The 17,252-nt window shown below is 41.8% G+C and overlaps 1 protein-coding gene across 5 annotated transcripts in view; it reads right to left on the reverse strand.

Moving 5' to 3' along the window:
* The window catches only part of RTN4IP1 (reticulon 4 interacting protein 1), a 133,888-nt gene that overhangs the window by 32,728 nt on the left and 83,908 nt on the right, over positions 1 to 17,252 (reverse strand). For all 5 annotated transcript variants that reach the window (XM_044924358.2, XM_044924357.2, XM_044924359.2 and 2 more), the window contains 3 exons: positions 13,287 to 13,438; positions 9,370 to 9,438; positions 7,924 to 8,048 (listed from right to left, as the gene is read on the reverse strand). In XM_044924358.2, the coding sequence (XP_044780293.1) occupies positions 7,924 to 8,048; positions 9,370 to 9,438; positions 13,287 to 13,438 (346 nt within the window). The remainder of the gene's footprint in view (positions 1 to 7,923; positions 8,049 to 9,369; positions 9,439 to 13,286; positions 13,439 to 17,252) is intronic.

Genomic DNA, 17,252 nt, shown 5'->3' on the forward strand with positions numbered 1-17,252 from the left:
TGTAAAACTTATAAAAGTAAGATATGCTGATAAACATGGCACCCCAAAACATGCCTCTTAGGCATAAGGATTATTCTGAGCTGAAGGCAACTGAGAAGCAGATGTAATAAATCTCTGAACTCCTACCTGCCTAAAAGCAGAACAGAAGTTTACAAAAGTGCTCCCTCTGCTCTTTACCAGGAAGGACAAAGGTTAATCCCTGGAGATAACTTTAGACCCTTATCAAGGGAGAAGTCACCAACTTAAAGTTGCATAACGAATTTTATTCTTGCTTTTCCTGGTAAACTTTCAACAACTGGCCTTCCTTATACTTTTCTTTTATCTTGAGCTTTAAGACAGCATTTTAGCCTGAATTCTAAGCTAACTCCTTGAGTAACTCATTCTTCCCAGGGGCATCTCTCATGTATACAGGAGGCATACATGTTAATAAATTTGTTTGTTTTTCTCTTATTAATCTTTTATTACAGAAGCCTCAGTAGAGAACTCAGAAGGGTAGAGGGAAAATTATTTTTCTCCTCCTACTAACCACAATCAGTTAAAACTGCTGTCTCTTTCCACTCCTACCTTCCCCTCCATTATATCAATACTTCCTCTCTTGCCAGGTGATGCTACATTTGATTTGAAAAAATACAATTGCTTTGGGTTCAGTGGGAAACACTGGCATGGCGCACAGTACTTTCTGAGTTGAGTTATTACAGGCTGCTCTGGTTTAAGAATGCCTTCCAAGAATATTCCTACTTCCCACTACGTCAACACAACAAGGCATCACGGCACTTCACTACGGGAGGACTGGACGTCACGGTACCCGGCAACGGGTATATGAGCAGGGACGGAGAGACGTACGTTCATGGGGCTCTCAAGGCAAGAATACTGAAGGCGTTTGCCATTCCCTTCTCTAGTGGACCACATTCTATCAGTAAAGGACAGACATGGTATGGACCTGACAGAAGCAGAAGACATTAAGAAAACATGGCAAGAATACACAGAAGAACTGCACAAAAAAGATTTTCATGACCCAGGTAATCACGATGGTGTGATCACTGACCTAGATCCAGACATCCTGGAATGTGAAGTCAAGGGGGCCTTAGGAAGCATCACTACGAACAAAGCTAGTGGAGGTGATGGAATTCCAGTTGAGCTATTTCAAATCCTGAAAGATGATCCTGTGAAAGTGCTGCACTCAATATGCCAGCAAATTTGGAAAACTCAGCAGTGGCCACAGGACTGGAAAAGGTCAGTTTTCATTCCAATCCCAAAGAAAGGCAATGCCAAAGAATGCTCAAACTACCGCACAATTGCACTCATCTCACACGCTAGTAAAGTAATGTTCACAATTCTCCAAGCCAGGATTCAGCAATGCGTGAACCATGAACTTCCAGATGTTCAAGCTGGTTTTAGAAAAGGCAGAGGAGCCAGAGATCAAATTGCCAACATCTTCTGGATCACTGAAAAAGCAAGAGAGTTCCAGAAAAACATCTATTTCTGCTTTATTGACTATGCCAAAGCCTTTGACTGTGTGGATCACAATAAACGGTGGAAAATTCTGAAAGAGATGGGAATCCCAGACCACCTGACCTGCCTCTTGAGAATCTGTATGCAGGTCAGGAAGCAACAGTTAGAACTGGACATGAAACAACAGACTGGTTCCAAATAGGAAAAGGAGTACATCAAGGTTGTATATTGTCACCCTGCTTATTTAACTTATATGCAGAGTACATCATGAGAAATGCTGGGCTAGATGAAGCACAAGCTGAAATCAAGATTGCTGGGAGAAATATCAATAACCTCAGATATGCAGCTGACACCACCCTTATGGCAGAAAGTGAAGAAGAACTAAAGAGCCTCTTGATGAAAGTGAAAGAGGAGAGTGAAAAAGTTGGCTTAAAGCTCAATGTTCAGAAAACTAAGATCATGGCATCTGGTCCCATCACTTCATGGCAAATAGATGGAGAAACAGTGGAAACAGTGACAGACTTTATTTTGGGGGGGCTCCAAAATCACTGTAGATGGTGACTGCAGCCATGAAATTAAAAAGACGCTTACTCCTTGGAAGAAAAGTTATGACCAACCTAGCTGTTGCTACTGCTAAGTCGCTTCAGTTCTATCCGACTCTGCGACCCCAGAGACGGCAGCCCACCAGGCTCCCCCGTCCCTGGGATTCCCCAGGCAAGAACACTTGAGTGGGTTGCCATTGCCTTCTCCGGACTAACCTAGACAGCATATTAAAAAGCAGAGATGTTACTTTGCCAATAAAGGTCTGTCTAATCAAGGCTATGGTTTTTCCAGTAGTCATGTATGGATGTAAGAGTTGGACTATAAAGAAAGCTGAGTGGAGAAGAACTGATGCTTTTGAACTGTGGTGTTGAAGAAGACTCTTGAGAGTCCCTTGGACTGCAAGGAGATCCAACCAGTCCATCCTAAGGAGATCAGTCCTGGGTGTTCATTGGAAGGACTATTGCTAAAGCTGAAACTCCAATACTTTGCCCACCTGATGCAAAGAGCCGACTCATTAGAAAAGACCCCGATGCTGGGAAAAATTGAAGGCAGGAGGAGGAGGAGGTAACAGAGGATGAGATCGTTGGACAGTATCACCGACTCAAAGGACAGAAGTTTGAGCAAACTCCAAGAGATGGTGAAGGACAGGGAAGACTGGTGTGCTTCAGTCCATGGGATAGCAAAGAGTCGGACACAACTGAGTGACTGAACAACAACTCACATTCTGAGATGGCCCACACTGTCTGTGGAATGTGTTTCTCTTTAAATAAATCCACTTATTACCTATCACTTTGTCTCTCACTGAATTCTTTCTGCAATGAGACATCAAGAACCTGAGCTTCACTGAGTGCTGAAACCAGGTATGTGATCTCAGTTGGAAGACTGTGAGGTCAAGTTCCAATCTGAGGTACATGGTGTTAAGAGGAACGGCTAGTCTTATAGGGAAATCACCCCCCCCCCATACCCAGTTTCCGTGTTGCCACTTCTAAGGCTGAGTGTCACTTGTGCCCAAATTCCCTCAGGAAGAGAGCTTGTGAGGCACTGCACTTCCCAATCCATGGATTGTTTCCCTTGAATGAAGGACATCACACTTGCTACTAAATTGTATTATTTCTGTCATTTAACACCACTCTTGGGCTTCCCTGGTAGCTCAGCTGGTAAAGAATCTGCAATGCAGGAGACCCTGGTTTGATTCCTGGGTCGGGAAGATCTGCTGGAGAAGGAATAGGCTACCCACTCCAGTATTCTTGGGCTGCTCTGGAGACTCAGCTGGTAAAGAATCCGCCTGCAATGTGGGAGACCTGGGTTCGACCCCTGGGTTGGGAAGATCCCCTGGAGAAGGGAACAGCTACCCACTCCAGTGTTCTGGCCCAGAGAATCCCATGGTCCATGAGGGCACAAAGAGTGGACACAACTGAGCAGCTTTCACTTTCACAGGGAAGATATTAGGCTGCAGAGGACGAGATGGTTAGATGGCATCACCGACTCAATGGACATGAATTTGAGCAAACTCCAGGATACTGAAGGACAGACGAGCCTCATGTGCTATAGTCCATGGGATCACAGAGAGTCGGACGTGACTTAGCGACTGAACAACAGTTGATGAAGGTTGTCAATCAAAATGTATTTTGGGTTTATTCAGTGCACAAGAACATGTGAGAGGCCCTGGAATTTTACAGCTTGTAAAGAAAGCTGGAAGACATTTTTCCAATTCTGACAACCATCCTAAATTTTACATGACATGGACAATAAGGGAGAGCACAGCAGTGGGAGAGGAGCTGGGTTGGCAAACAATACCAAGTTTGGCTTATGGAAAATCAGTTAACTGACAGTAGGCATACAGGAGAAGAGTCAGGGTGGCAGTCAGTAAGTCTTGTTTTGCACAAGTTGAGTCTCAGCTACAATGGGAACATCTAACTGAATGGGACTAAGTAGAGAGGCCGGAGTTAGAAACAGGGTTCTGCAAATCACCAAAGCAGAAAAAGAAGCTGGAAGCAGATGAGAGAACCCTAGGAGACAGAGGAAGGGACGACTAGAAAACAGTGATGGTTAAAGGGCTGGGGGAGAAATAAAGGGAGCCTTTAAAAAAGACAAGAACTGGTTGAAAAGGCAAGAAGAAAACTAAAGGTGTCTAATGTCCCTGAAACCATGGAAAAAGTGAACATAATGAAAGTGGTTTACAGTGCTGGAGACTTCAGAGGTCAAACTGGAAGAACTGAAAAGCATTGTTGGGCTGACAGCTCGGTCAGCTGTGACCCATGAGAACGGCTGCAGCTGCTTGGCCAGGCTGGAATTGAGGTTCCAGTGCATCACAAGAGAGTTTTCCAGGTGGCAGGGGGTGGGGGGAGTGGGTGGTAACTATCTGTAAACCACCAATGGTTAGGTACGAGTTTTCTACTGACTCCTTTAGCAGAGCTCCCTGGAAAACAGGCCAAGGGTGGACGCCTGACCCATCGCCGCACACTGGCCAGGCCAGGGCTGCACCCTTCCTTCTCCACTTCCTCCCAACCCCAGGAATTCTTCCAGCAGGTACACTTTCTCCTTCCCCTGTCCGCTCTCCCCCGTACAACCCAGTCAGGTGCAAATGCAAACCCAGAAGTCCCCAGGGGTGGTAGGGATGGACAGCAAGGAGAAGCAGGTGGGTAGGAGGGTGAAGGACAGGCAGGTAAAGGCAGCAGAAAGAAGGAAGCTGGTGTGATTACTGGTACAGGCATATGGTGGGGAAATCCAATGTTTCATGTTTCAGCCTAACTCTATAAACAGAATTAATCAGACACCTAATTTACACTTCCATGACAAAATTTCACTGTCTTAAAGTCTAATCTCAAAAAAGAAACAGGGAAGAGCATTCCTAAAGCCACTGCCTTGAGTTTCAGGTATACACAATTTAGAAGTGAATTTATTTTGCAGAGGAGGAATAGTTCAATTTCTAACACTTTCTAATACTTCTGTCAAACAGAGTGAAGTGTAACTTTCCAGCAAGAGATGTATTTCAGACAGAGCATGACACTACTGATAAATATCACCATCAGATAGAACCCTTTCTCAAAAATACCTGGTGTAACCACTTTTTTTTAAAAGTTCTATTCATCTTGAGAACTCTAAGTTATCTATGGGTTCCTACTGAATAAGTCATGAAGAAACTACGGATGGGCTGATAACAAGGAAATCATTTCATGTGACTTCTCTAGTGATACCAAAGTGTGGGCAAAAATGACATATAACATCAATATTAAGTTATTCCCTTGGTTCACCGATGCTCAGTTGTGGCAAAAATGTAATGACAGAATAAAAAAGGAAAAGCAAAACACCATCGAGGCCTTAGAAAGCTTTGTCTTAGTTTCAAAAAGCTGTATGTTACAAAGAAATCCTGTAAAAATCTTCCAAGGTGGGTGTTTTTGTCATTGTTAGTTTTAGGGTTTTTTTTTTAATCAGCTAGTTAGAAAAACAGTGTTCGTGCTGGATGACAAACACTGACTTGCTTTGGTGCAAACTAAAGACTGCTTTAATGCCAATAGCTAAGAGTAAAGGAGTAATTATTGCTTCAGTGCAGATCAGTTCAGTCGCTTAGTCATGTCCGACTCTTTGCGACCCCATGAATCGCAGCATGCCAGGCCTCCCTGTCCATCACCAACTCCCGGAGTTCACTCAGACTCACGTCCATCGAGTCAGTGATGCCATCCAGCCATCTCATCCTCTGTTGTCCCCTTCTCCTCTTGCCCCCAATGCCTCCCAGCAACAGAGTCTTTTCCAATGAGTCAACTCTTCGCATGAGGTGGCCAAAGTACTGGAGTTTCAGCTTTAGCATCATTCCTTCCAAAGAAATCCCAGGGCTGATCTCCTTCAGAATGGACTGAGAAGCCATAATATGCTCCACCAATCACAAAGGATAGTCAAACTGAAAAAAGTCACTTTGGACACTGGAACCTCTGGGTTTACGTTAGTAAAACCCCACTACAACAGTAATCTCCTCATGTAGAAGTATTTTTACAGTATTTTAAGGCTCACATCTCCCATGTGCTTCTCACAAGCAAGCAGTTGGAGAGGGAGGCATTATTACCATCGTGTGCAGTAATCTCAGTAAACTGAAATTTCCCAGAGCACCAAGGACCAGGTTCCCACTGCCACTCACACAGCAAAGGCATTTGAGCCCCTGCACAGGTGGGAATGCGACAGAAGTCCATGACGGGAGCCGGCAAGCCTCTTTACAGTGGGTTTTGCTCCAGGGTGGTTAACACATGAATAAATCAGTGTGCACAGACTCAACGTAATGTTTAAATCACTTTTATAAGGTATAAAACGTTCCAGTTCTCAAAGCCCACCCAACAACCTACACTGTCCTACTCTCAGTACCGTGGTGGAAACAGCAGAGGCCATAACATGCATGCCTGTGGGCAGCTGATTAGTTAGTAGCAGAGAGAGGAACCCAGGCCTCTACTTGCCCAGTTCCAAGCCATTATTGCTTAAACAGAAGACAATATAATACCCACAAAGCAAACGATCAACTGGGACAAGAAGAGACAGCTAGCTCTGTTTCTAACTCATTTTCTACAGAATACTTAAAAAAAAAAAAAAAAAAGGTAATGCCCAAAGAGCCTGAACCAGCAAAGGAATGAGCGCTCTCTACCCAGAGTGGTCACGTGGGCATAGAAATCTAAATGCTTTTTAAGGAAAAAGAAAGCAAAGAATCAATGTCACTGCAGAGCCTACAATAATAATAAATGTCTAAAAATCCTGCCTATGATTTTTCCAAGGTTATTAACTGAGACAAACCATTAGAAAGATCTACATGGTCAAACTAATTTAAACAAAGTGTTGGGCCAAAATGGCAACTTCAAGAATGATAAGCCTCAAAAGCTTAAAAATTAAACAGGGTTGACCTTTTGAATAAATATTTGCCTTCAATTCTACAGTGAAGGATAGCACCTCATTAGATGAACAGCCTTTATGCGGCTTTCAGAAAAAGCAGCTATTAAGCTTTCACTAAACTTAAAGGTAAAGTACAATGTTTCATAACAACAGGAGTAGAGAATGACACAGAACTTCAATTGTTTTTCCAGCACAACCTTAGTAATAAGGAAACGAAAAATTCCACCTGCAACCCTCTGCTTCACCACAATCACTGAATGGTTCTAGTTTTCTTACCAAATAATAAAAGCATCAGTTTTCTCTACGCTGCCAACTTTGTGAAACACAAAGAATACAGTAGCCACTGTTAATAACAGCACCACCAGATACTGTGTGCCTTTCGACTACAACCCATGCCACTGACTTTGTATGTGTTACCTCACTGAACCCCTAAAAACTCACAAAGATGAAGTGCCCAAGTGGGCTAGGAAGTTCTTGAATATGAACTCAAGAGCATCTAAAGCATCGTCGCTATATCTTTGCAAACCCAACAAACCTACCTGCAAGTTCTGGAAGCACCAAAACTGCCTAAAGGAGCCTGAGAGAGCGCAGAGCCTAAGAGGGCACAACAGTTTGCTCAAGGGCTGTGTATCTGTTTTTCATAGAAATCTGCCAGTGGGAGAGCCAGGCCTAGCAAAGGCAGGAAAAAAACACTAGTGCCTCAAAATCATTCTTCAAAAACCATAAGTTAAGTCATTCTTCATGTTTTTTTAGGAATCTGATGAAAGCCATGGATCTTCTTCCCAGAGATTCACATACAAAAATTTTGCATCATTTTAGAAGGCTTCGACTCCTAATGTCCATCTATGTATTTTTTTAAATTCTCAACTGATTGAGCTAAGAATCGACAGAATGAGATTGAAAAAAAAAATGGACACAAGAGTTCTTTAGAAATTGTTTGAAATGTTAGCACAATTCTGCTCATGTAAATGAGCCTAGTTTTGATGCTTCTGACACATCTTCTGCAAAGACGTCACCACAGTAAAGAAGGGAGTTTTAGGTGCTACCACTGACGCTCACCGTTTTCCTGTGCAATTCCTGTCGTTCAGGCCACCAACCTTGTTTATGGCAGACCATGCTGTGAGAGCCACGTACGGCAGGGAGGCAGCTTGAGTATGAGTGAGTGACCTGGGCTTGTGAGAGACCTAGATTTGAGGACAACAGTCAAAAATAAGCAATGACTTGTGAACCTATGAACACAATTAAGTACACATAACAGTCTGCCAGGTTCAGTGATTATCATAAACCCTGCTGCTGCTAAGTCGCTTCAGTCGTGTCCGACTCTATGCGACCCCATAGATGGCAGCCCACTAGGCTCCTCTGTCTCTAGGATTCTCCAGGCAAGAATACTGGAGTGGGTTGCCATTTCCTTCTCCAGTGCATGAAAGTGAAAAGTGAAGTCGCTCAGTCGTGTCCGACTCTTAGCGACCCCATGGACTGCAGCCTACCAGGCTCCTCCATCCATGGGATTTTCCAGGCAAGAGTACTGGAGTGGGGTGTCATTGCCTTCTCCGATCATAAACCCTACTCTAAGATTATTCCTAAGGAATTTCTCCAAATGACTCAATCTGCCAAGCAGAGGGTAAGGTTTTATAGGTTACATTATTGGATAGAGCTGTTTAATTCTTCACAAAAAGACCACATTCAACAATCCCATTAGTCCTAACTATGGCCAGAAACAAATCCAAATACACCTTGAGCCCTCATAAATACATTCTAATTTGTTTTTGTGATTAGCTGTTTCCTTTACTCCCACTCAGTGGGTAAATAATCCACCTGCAATGCAGGAGACACAGGAGATGCAGGTTAGATCCCTGGGTGGGAAGATCCCCTGGAGGAGGAAAACGGCAACTCACTCCAGTGTTCTTGCCTGGAAAATCCCATGGACAGAGGAGCCTGGCGGGTTATAGTACATGGGGTCACAAAGAGTAGGGCACAACTGAACATACAGCACAATCTTTCCAGACTTTTCTAATCTCAGTAATACCCCTCTCCCCCTCCTACTCTCCCTTCTGCAGCCAATTTCCTTAATATTAACCCCTTTCTTTCTAATTAAACTGTCAGGCCTCCTGACTGCATTTGATTAGACTCCTGTTTTGAAAGTTATTTGAAACAGCTTGATACTTCCAATGCTTCCATTTATGATGAATCAGTACGCTCCATTTGGTATATTTGCTTTCAACAATTTACACTGAGGATAAAACCAAAGAACACAGCAGGGTTTCTAGATCTCACAAATCCCTGCTCCACAAGATACAGATAACTGCTCTGGCAGGCAGCACTATTTAAATGACATCCAATACATCTTAAAATATTTTTAAAAATTCCTATTCTCTCAGTTCTTTTGAAACCACCCATAAAACTTGAACCTGATCTCAAAAAAAAAACCACCAATTATGTCAGAGATAGTTGTCAGTCTTTGTTTCTACTTTCCAACAGCATTTCAGCACAGAACCAGCGAGTTACCTCATTCCCACTGACAACAACAAATTCTGAGAGAGTGCCTTGTTTCCAGGGAGGAACTGCAGCCCAGACCTGAAACACACACACTGTTCGTTAGAAACAGATCTTTTTAAAACAAAGCTAAGCATGACAGTGTTCCCCAATACATACCCCACACCCTGTGAGAAAAAGCACAAGTCCACAACCCACCAAACAACAGTTATTTTCACAAGATATCAATGTATTATTTAGAATGATTCTGGATTTACCAAGTCAAACCACATTGGAGGTCAGTTTAGTTCAGTTCAGTCACTCAGTTACGTCCAACTCTTTGCAACCCCATGGACCGCAGCACGCCAGGCCTCCCTGTCCATCACCAACTCCCGGAGTTTACTCTAACTCATGTCCATTGAGTCAGTGATGCCATCCAATCATCTCATCCTCTGTTGTCCCCTTCTCCTCCTGCCTTCAATCTTTCCCAGAATCAGGGTCTTTTCAAATGAGTCAATTCTTCCCATCAGGTGGCCAAAGTATTGGAGTTTCAGCTTCAGCGTCAGTCCTTCCAATGAATATTCAGGGCTAATTTCTTTTAGGATGGACTGGTTGGATCTCCTTGCAGTCCAAGGGACTCTCAAGAGTCTTCTCCAACATCACAGTTCAAAAGCATCAAATCTTTGGCACTTAGCTTCCTTTATAGTCCAATTCTCACATCCATACATGACTTATGGAAAAACCATAGCCTTGACTAGATGGACCTCTGTTGGCAAAGTAATGTCTCTGCTTTTGAATATGCTATCTAGGTTGGTCATAACTTTTCTTCCAAGGAGTAAACATCTTTTAATTTCATGGCTGCAGTCACCATCTGTAGTGATTCTGGAGCCCCCCAAAATAAAGTCTGACACTGTTTCCACCATTTCCCCATCTATTTGCCATGAAGTGATGGGACCAGATGCCATGATCTTAGTTTTCTGAATGTTGAGCTTTAAACCAACTGTTTCCACTCTCCTTTCTTTCACTTTCATCAAGAGGCTCTTTAGTTCTTCACTTTCTGCCATCAGAGTAGTGTCATCTGCATATCTGAGGTTGCTGATATTTCTCCCAGCAATCTTGATTTTAGCTTGTGCTTCATCGAGCCCAGTGTTTCTCATGATGTACTCTGCATAGAAGTTAAATAAACAGGGTGACAATATACAGCCTTGACATATTCCTCACCATATCTGGAACCAGTCTGTTCCATGTCCAGTTCTAACTGTTGCTTCCTGACCTGCATACAGATTTCTCAAGAGGCAGGTCAGGTGGTCTGGTATTCCCATCTCTTTCACAATTTTCCACAGTTTGTTGTGATCCACACAGTCAAAAGCTTTGGCATAGTCAATAAAGCAGAAGTAGATGTTTTTCTGGAACTCTCTTGTTTTTCAGTGATCCATCGGATACTGGCAATTTTATCTCTGGTTCCTCTGCCTTTTCTAAAACCAGCTTGAACACCTGGAAGTTCACGGTTCACATACTGTTGAAGCCTGGCTTGGAGAATTTTGAGTTATTACTTTACTAGTGTGTGAGATGAGTGCATTGTGTGGTAGTTTGACCATTCTTTGGCATTGCCTTTCTTTGGGATTGGAATGAAAACTGACCTTTTCCAGTCCTGTGGCCACTGCTGAGTTTTCCCAATTTTCTGGCTTATTGAGTGCAGCACTTTGACAGCATCCGCTTTTAGGATCTGAAATAGCTCAACTGGAATTCCATCACCTCCACTAGCTTTGTTAGCAGTGGAGGCCCAGTTGACTTTGCATTCCAGGATATCTGGCTCTAGGTGAGTGATCACATCATCGTGATTATCTGGGATGTGAAGATCTTTTTTTTACAGTTTTTCTATGTATTCTTGCCACCTCTTCTTAATATCTTCTGCTTCTATTAGGTCCATACCAATTCTGTCCTTTATTGAGTCCATCTTTGCATGAAATGTTCCCTTTGTATCTCTAATTTTCTTGATGAGATCTCTAGTCATTCCAATTGTTTTCCTCTATTTCTTTGCACTGATCACTGAGGAAGGCTTTCTTATTTCTCCTTGCTATTCTTTGGAACTCGGCATTCAAATGGGTGTATTTTTCCTTTTCTCCTTTGCTTTTTGCCTCTCTTCTTTTCACAGCTATTTGTAAGGCCTCCTCAGACAGCCATTTTGCTTTTTTGTATTTTTCTTGGGGATGGTCTTGATCCCGGTCTCCTGTACAATGTCACAAACCTCCATCCACAGTTCATCAGGCACTCTATAAGATCTAATCCCTTGAATCTATTTGTCACTTCCACTGTATAACTGTAAGGGATTAAATTTAGGTCATACCTGAATGGTCTACTGGTTTTCCCTACTTTCTTCAATTTAAGTCTGAATTTGGCAATACAGAGCTCATGAACTGAGCCACAGTCAGCTCCCAGTCTTGTTTTTGCTGACTGTATAGAGCTTCTCCACCTTTGGCTGCAAAAAACATAATCAATCTGATCTTAGTATTGACCAGCTGGTGATGGCCATGTGTAGAGTCTTCTCTTGTGTTGTTGGAAGAGGGTGTTTGCTATGACCAGAGCATTCTCTTGGCAAAACTCTATTAGCCTTTGCCCTGCTACATTCTGTACTCCCAAGGCCAAATTTGCCTGTTACTCCAGGTGTTTCTTGACTTCCTACTTTTGCATTCCAGTCCCCTATATTGAAAAGGACATCTTTTTTGGGCGTTAGCTCTTGAAGCTCTTGTAGGTCTTCACGGAACTGTTCAACTTCAGCTTCTTCAGCATTACTGGTCAGGGCATAGACTTGGATTACCGTGCTACTGAATGGTTTGCCTTGGAAACAAACAGAGATCATTCTGTCATTTTTGAGATTGCTTCCAAGTATTGCATTTTGGACTCTTTTTTTGACTATGAGGGCTACTCCATTTCTTCTAAGGGATTCTTGCCTTCAGTAGTAGATATAATGATCATCTGAGTTAAATTCACCCATTCCAGTCCATTTTAGTTCGCTGATTCCTAAAATGTTGACATTGGAGGTAGACAGCAGTAAATCCTGCTGTATTTACTCACTACTTAGAGCACCAGCTGGAGAAGGCATTGGCAACCCACTCCAGTATCTTGCCTGGAGAATCCCAAGGACAGAGGAGCCTAGTGGGTTGGCATCTATGGGGTTGCACAGAGTTGGACACGACTGAAGCGACTTAGCAGCAGCAGCAGCAGTATAACACCAGCAAGAACATGTTCTCCGGAGCTTTAATCCTGGCTTCTATCACTTATTTGCTGTGGGACCTCTTTACAGCTTAAGTCTCATCTGTAGACTGGCCTAACTATACTCACTTCACAGAGATTAAATTAGTTTGTTTTTTTTTTTTAATGAAAAACAACTGGACAGTGCTATTATTATGAGCTGACTTTAATTTCTTGGTATAAAAGTTCAAAGTGACAAGGGACAGGTGATTATATCACCCTTTAGCTATTTGAAAACCATCTAACTCATAAGATAAAATTGTCATTTAAAGACTTAAAAAGTTCCAATCATATCTTTTTTTCACTTGTCTATATATTTTTTCTTTAAAAAATTTTTTTAATTGGAGGGTAATTGCTTTATAAGCTTTACAACGCTGTGCTGCTTTCCACTGCACAACATCACTAGTCAGTTCTAAGTATGCATATATCCCCTCCCTCTTGAGCCTCCTTTCCCACATATATCCTAAAGACTTGCAATTCTCAGGCACTAGCTTTAGAATGTTCAAGCACAGCAAGCTATTGTGACAGAACCAGGAAACAGAATCATGAACTGAACCAAGAAAAGGAGGGTTCCAGCTAAAGCTCAGTGTATTTGTTGAAAAGAAGAAGAAAAGGCCAGTGATATGGAATGTACTTCCAAAAGCAGGAGAATGAAACCAGCCAATTTTGAAAAGGAATAGTGGAATGTGATAACTCACCTCATCTCCAGGTTTGAAGTACCTTACATCAAGTCCACACTCCATCACCACACCAGACACATCCCGACCCAGAGTCAGAGGAAATTCTTCTCCTTTGATTTTAACATGTAAAGGATCACGTTTCATATTTAAAGCTGTGGCTCCATAACCACCTAGAAGATACAATTTACTTTTTTCTTCCAAAAGAATGAGATGCTTTCAAAACTGCTGCAGTTATGGGCCAGGTACAATTCTAGATCCTCAAGAAGTAGATTATAATCAATCTTACAAATTTTTTACCATCACACAGGGGAGCATAAAAACAATGAGTGTTGTTCCTTTCAAAGAAAATTACTAGGAAAGTTATAATCACTTTTAAAGAAATTTTATATTGGACTATAGTTAATTAACAATCACTTTTTGAAATTCTAATTCTGAAACGGTCTTGCGAACTGGTCTTTGAAGTTGGTTTCCTTATTAATTTACTCATTCATGAACTTTTTCAACACGAAATCATTTGAAGCCAAGTCTGGTGAAGTAGATAAATGTCAAAGTTGTCTGACAAAATAAATAAGGCATAGGTATAGTATCTGGTACTAACACACTGGTCTATGAGTAATTGTGCCTGTCTCCCCAAAAATGTTTCTAAAACACCTTTGGGCTAAGTGTAGGATTCCCAGATGGAAAAGAACCACTTGGCTGCATCAACTCTGATATGCTAAATCAGGCTGATTGCATTATTATATATCTTTTTTATTTAAGAATATTTACATAAATATCAACACAACTGAAAATGTTCCTCTGATCACTTTTTTTTTGTTTTTCAAAATAAACTGGCTACATATAATAATCCAAAGTAGTTTATTACACATCATCCACACATAAAATGGTTTTCCTAAGGCACAAAAGTGTCTGCGGTCATCTTTTCTGCTTGACATCCTCCTGAGAACATTTCTGCTACGTGAGGCTCTCCTAGATAAGCATCTTGCTTATCTTTTTAGGGTCATGCACCGCAATTCATGCTCCAGAATCACTAAACCATTCTGAAAGTCTCCCCTTTTCTCCCACTCATCCTCATCAGATCTTAAGGATGAGGAGAAACCAGCAAAGGAGCCCAAGAAGGCTTGGCTAATGAAAAGGTATCCAGAAAGTCAAGTGAAGAGGGCCATTTAAAGAAGTCAGATGCTGCTGCCAGGGAAGAAAGTTTTCAAACAAGGTCAAGAGCTGCCAGTAGACCTTTAAGAAACAAAAAAAATTCCCCCCCAAAACAAAATATTGGATCCAACAGCACAGCTTGGTGACCTTTTTAGGAGCAGTTGCTATGGCATGGGGTGACAGAGTATGGGAATGAGGAACTGAACACCATGAGAACATTCAACTCTTCCAAATATTGAGAGTATTGCTAGCGAGAGTGGGAAAATGGGGCAGTGAAGAAGGGAAGGTGAGATGGAAGATGTTTGGTGCTGGGTGGTGGTGGTTTAGTTGCTACATTGTGTCCGACTCTTGTGATCCCACAGACTGTACTCCACCAGACTCCTTTGTCCATGGGATTCTCCAGGCAAGAATACTGGAGTGAGTTGCCATTTCCTTCTCCAGGGGATCTTCCCAACCTAGGGATCAAGCCCTGGTCTCCTGCATTGCAGGCGAATTCTTCACACCCGAGCCACCAGGAAAGCCCACTGAAGGACTTTTAAGTCTTTTTTTTTTTTTTTTTTGGTCCTCTTTATGAGTGGAGAAATAACAGCCAATGTGAGTGATCCAATGGAAAGGGAAACACTGAAGATACAGGAGACAATTGCTGAAACGATGCTCCTGAGTGGGTGAGCAGGCATGGGGTCTAGAACCTTGGTGGAGGGCTGGCCTTATATGGGAACAATGACATTTAATCTGTACAGCAAGAGGTAGAGAATACAGGGAGAAAGGCTGACAGGGGAGTGCAGAAGTTGTTTTTCTAATAAAAAATCAAGACACATGGAAGAAAGCATTTTAAAATTGGGCAAGTCCCAAAAAATCTAAGCTGATGGCCACCATGCCGATATTAGATACATGCCAGCTGGCTAGTTAGGAGTGCATTCTACCAGGGGGGAAATAACTTCCCATGTAATACTCACAAAAATCACATTTTAGTCTTCCTGTCTTATTCCTTTTCCACCTCTCAAACACAATAAAACAATTATTCATTGAAATTCCTATGTGATTTGATCAACAAAAGTGGGAATTTAGTCAAGTAAAATTTTCAAGCTGCCAAAAAAAAAACAAAAAACAAAACCACTTCAGTCCCTTTCTGAGCTTCACAGCCTGCAAAAGAAGGCTGTTTTCTCGGTTACTTGGATATCGGCTGAGTAGTCCTGGCTCACTGGTACCAGCTAAACTAGTCCCAAATCCAGAAATAGCTGGTAGTTAGGAACTGAGAATCTGCTTGGAGACAGTGAATGGGGAACCTTAGCAGTTCTGTGTCATTGTTAGAGGTGATCAGCTTGGTTCAGAGATGGAATGACCTGGAAAATCCTAAATCTGCCATCAGTTTCAAGAGCTTTGATCTTATCTAAAGAAACGAAACTTTGTTGGTGTGATGCTGTTGGCTGAATTTTTTTTTCTATTTTAAGATAATTCACTTTTCATTACCCATTTATATGATTTATGATTTTATATCCAACGACAGTAGCCATCTCCAGAAAAATAGGTGGCTCTCATCTTTCAAAATAGACATGTCCTTGCTTTCTTGTCAAGGGAAATAATGCTCCCTATAGTTTACAATTTCATTTCTCCAAACTACCATTTCAGGTATCTTCTGCAACAGTAATCATACATTCTCAAAAAAGAATCCATGGGCAGGAAATACCGAGGATAACTACAAATAATATTACCCATTCAAGTCATTAAAAAACTATGATGTCTCAAGAATACTATATAAAAGTAAAATGTGTTATTAAATAGCAGCCAAGAAAATCCAGATTCAGCCATTCTACTGAAATTAAAATGTACGATGTAACACGAATACATAAACTGTGCGTGTGCATTCAAAGAAATGAAAAGTTAACAACTTATTGACTGGAGATGTATTAATATGTCTTTTGTCACTCGAACATTATTGACCAGAGATTTTTAATAAAATTGCTGGTCACTGGCACTGATTTCTACAAAAATCCCCTGGTCAATAATGTGTTAAAAGATCTAAACAAAGACAAAATGCTTTTAAAAATTGCTCAAGGATTAAAAAAAAAATTTTACTTTGTAATCAAATTAGAATGAAAATATAAAGTGACATTAATGACTGAATGACAACTACATATGTGAAACACCAAAAAAGGCTATAGTTGACAGGGCATGGGATCTAGCTTCAAAGAGCTTCTAATCAAGGAGATGGCAAATACATGCTGCTCACTAGGCATAAATCTACCACTTAAAGATAATTCCAATAGGAGTCTCTCTGTTGGCTCAATGGTAAAAAGTTCACCTGCCAATGAAGGAGACATGGGTTCAATCCCTTATGTGAGAAGATCCCACATACCACAGAGTAAGTCCACGTGCCACAACTACTGAGCCTGTGCTCTAGAGCCTGGGAGCTGCAACAACTGAGCCCACGTGCCAAAACTACCGAAGCCCAAGTGCCCTGGAGTCCATCCGCTGCAGCAAGAAGCCCAAGCACTGCTCCTAGAGAGCAGTCCACGCAGCAGGGAAGACCAAGCACAACCCAAAACAGACAACAAAGTTGTTTTTAAAAAGGTAATTCTGATAAACACTAAATTGTCTTCATGCCCAATGGAAACAGAATAAGTTGAAACACCTAGCAGTAGCAACTATTCTAAGCAAACAAAAGGAATACAAGTGTATATTTCATGGGGCAATCGCCATAAAATCATTTAAACTTGTATCTCTTTCCCCACAAAGAAATGTGTAATAGCTGTTCCTCATATGTCTAGATCAGCACTGTCCAACAGGGATGTAATGCAAGCCACATATCTAACTTAAAAATTTCAAGCAGAC

The sequence above is a fragment of the Bubalus bubalis genome, chromosome 10, assembly GCF_019923935.1.
Source record: "Bubalus bubalis isolate 160015118507 breed Murrah chromosome 10, NDDB_SH_1, whole genome shotgun sequence".
Taxonomy (NCBI): domain Eukaryota; kingdom Metazoa; phylum Chordata; class Mammalia; order Artiodactyla; family Bovidae; genus Bubalus; species Bubalus bubalis.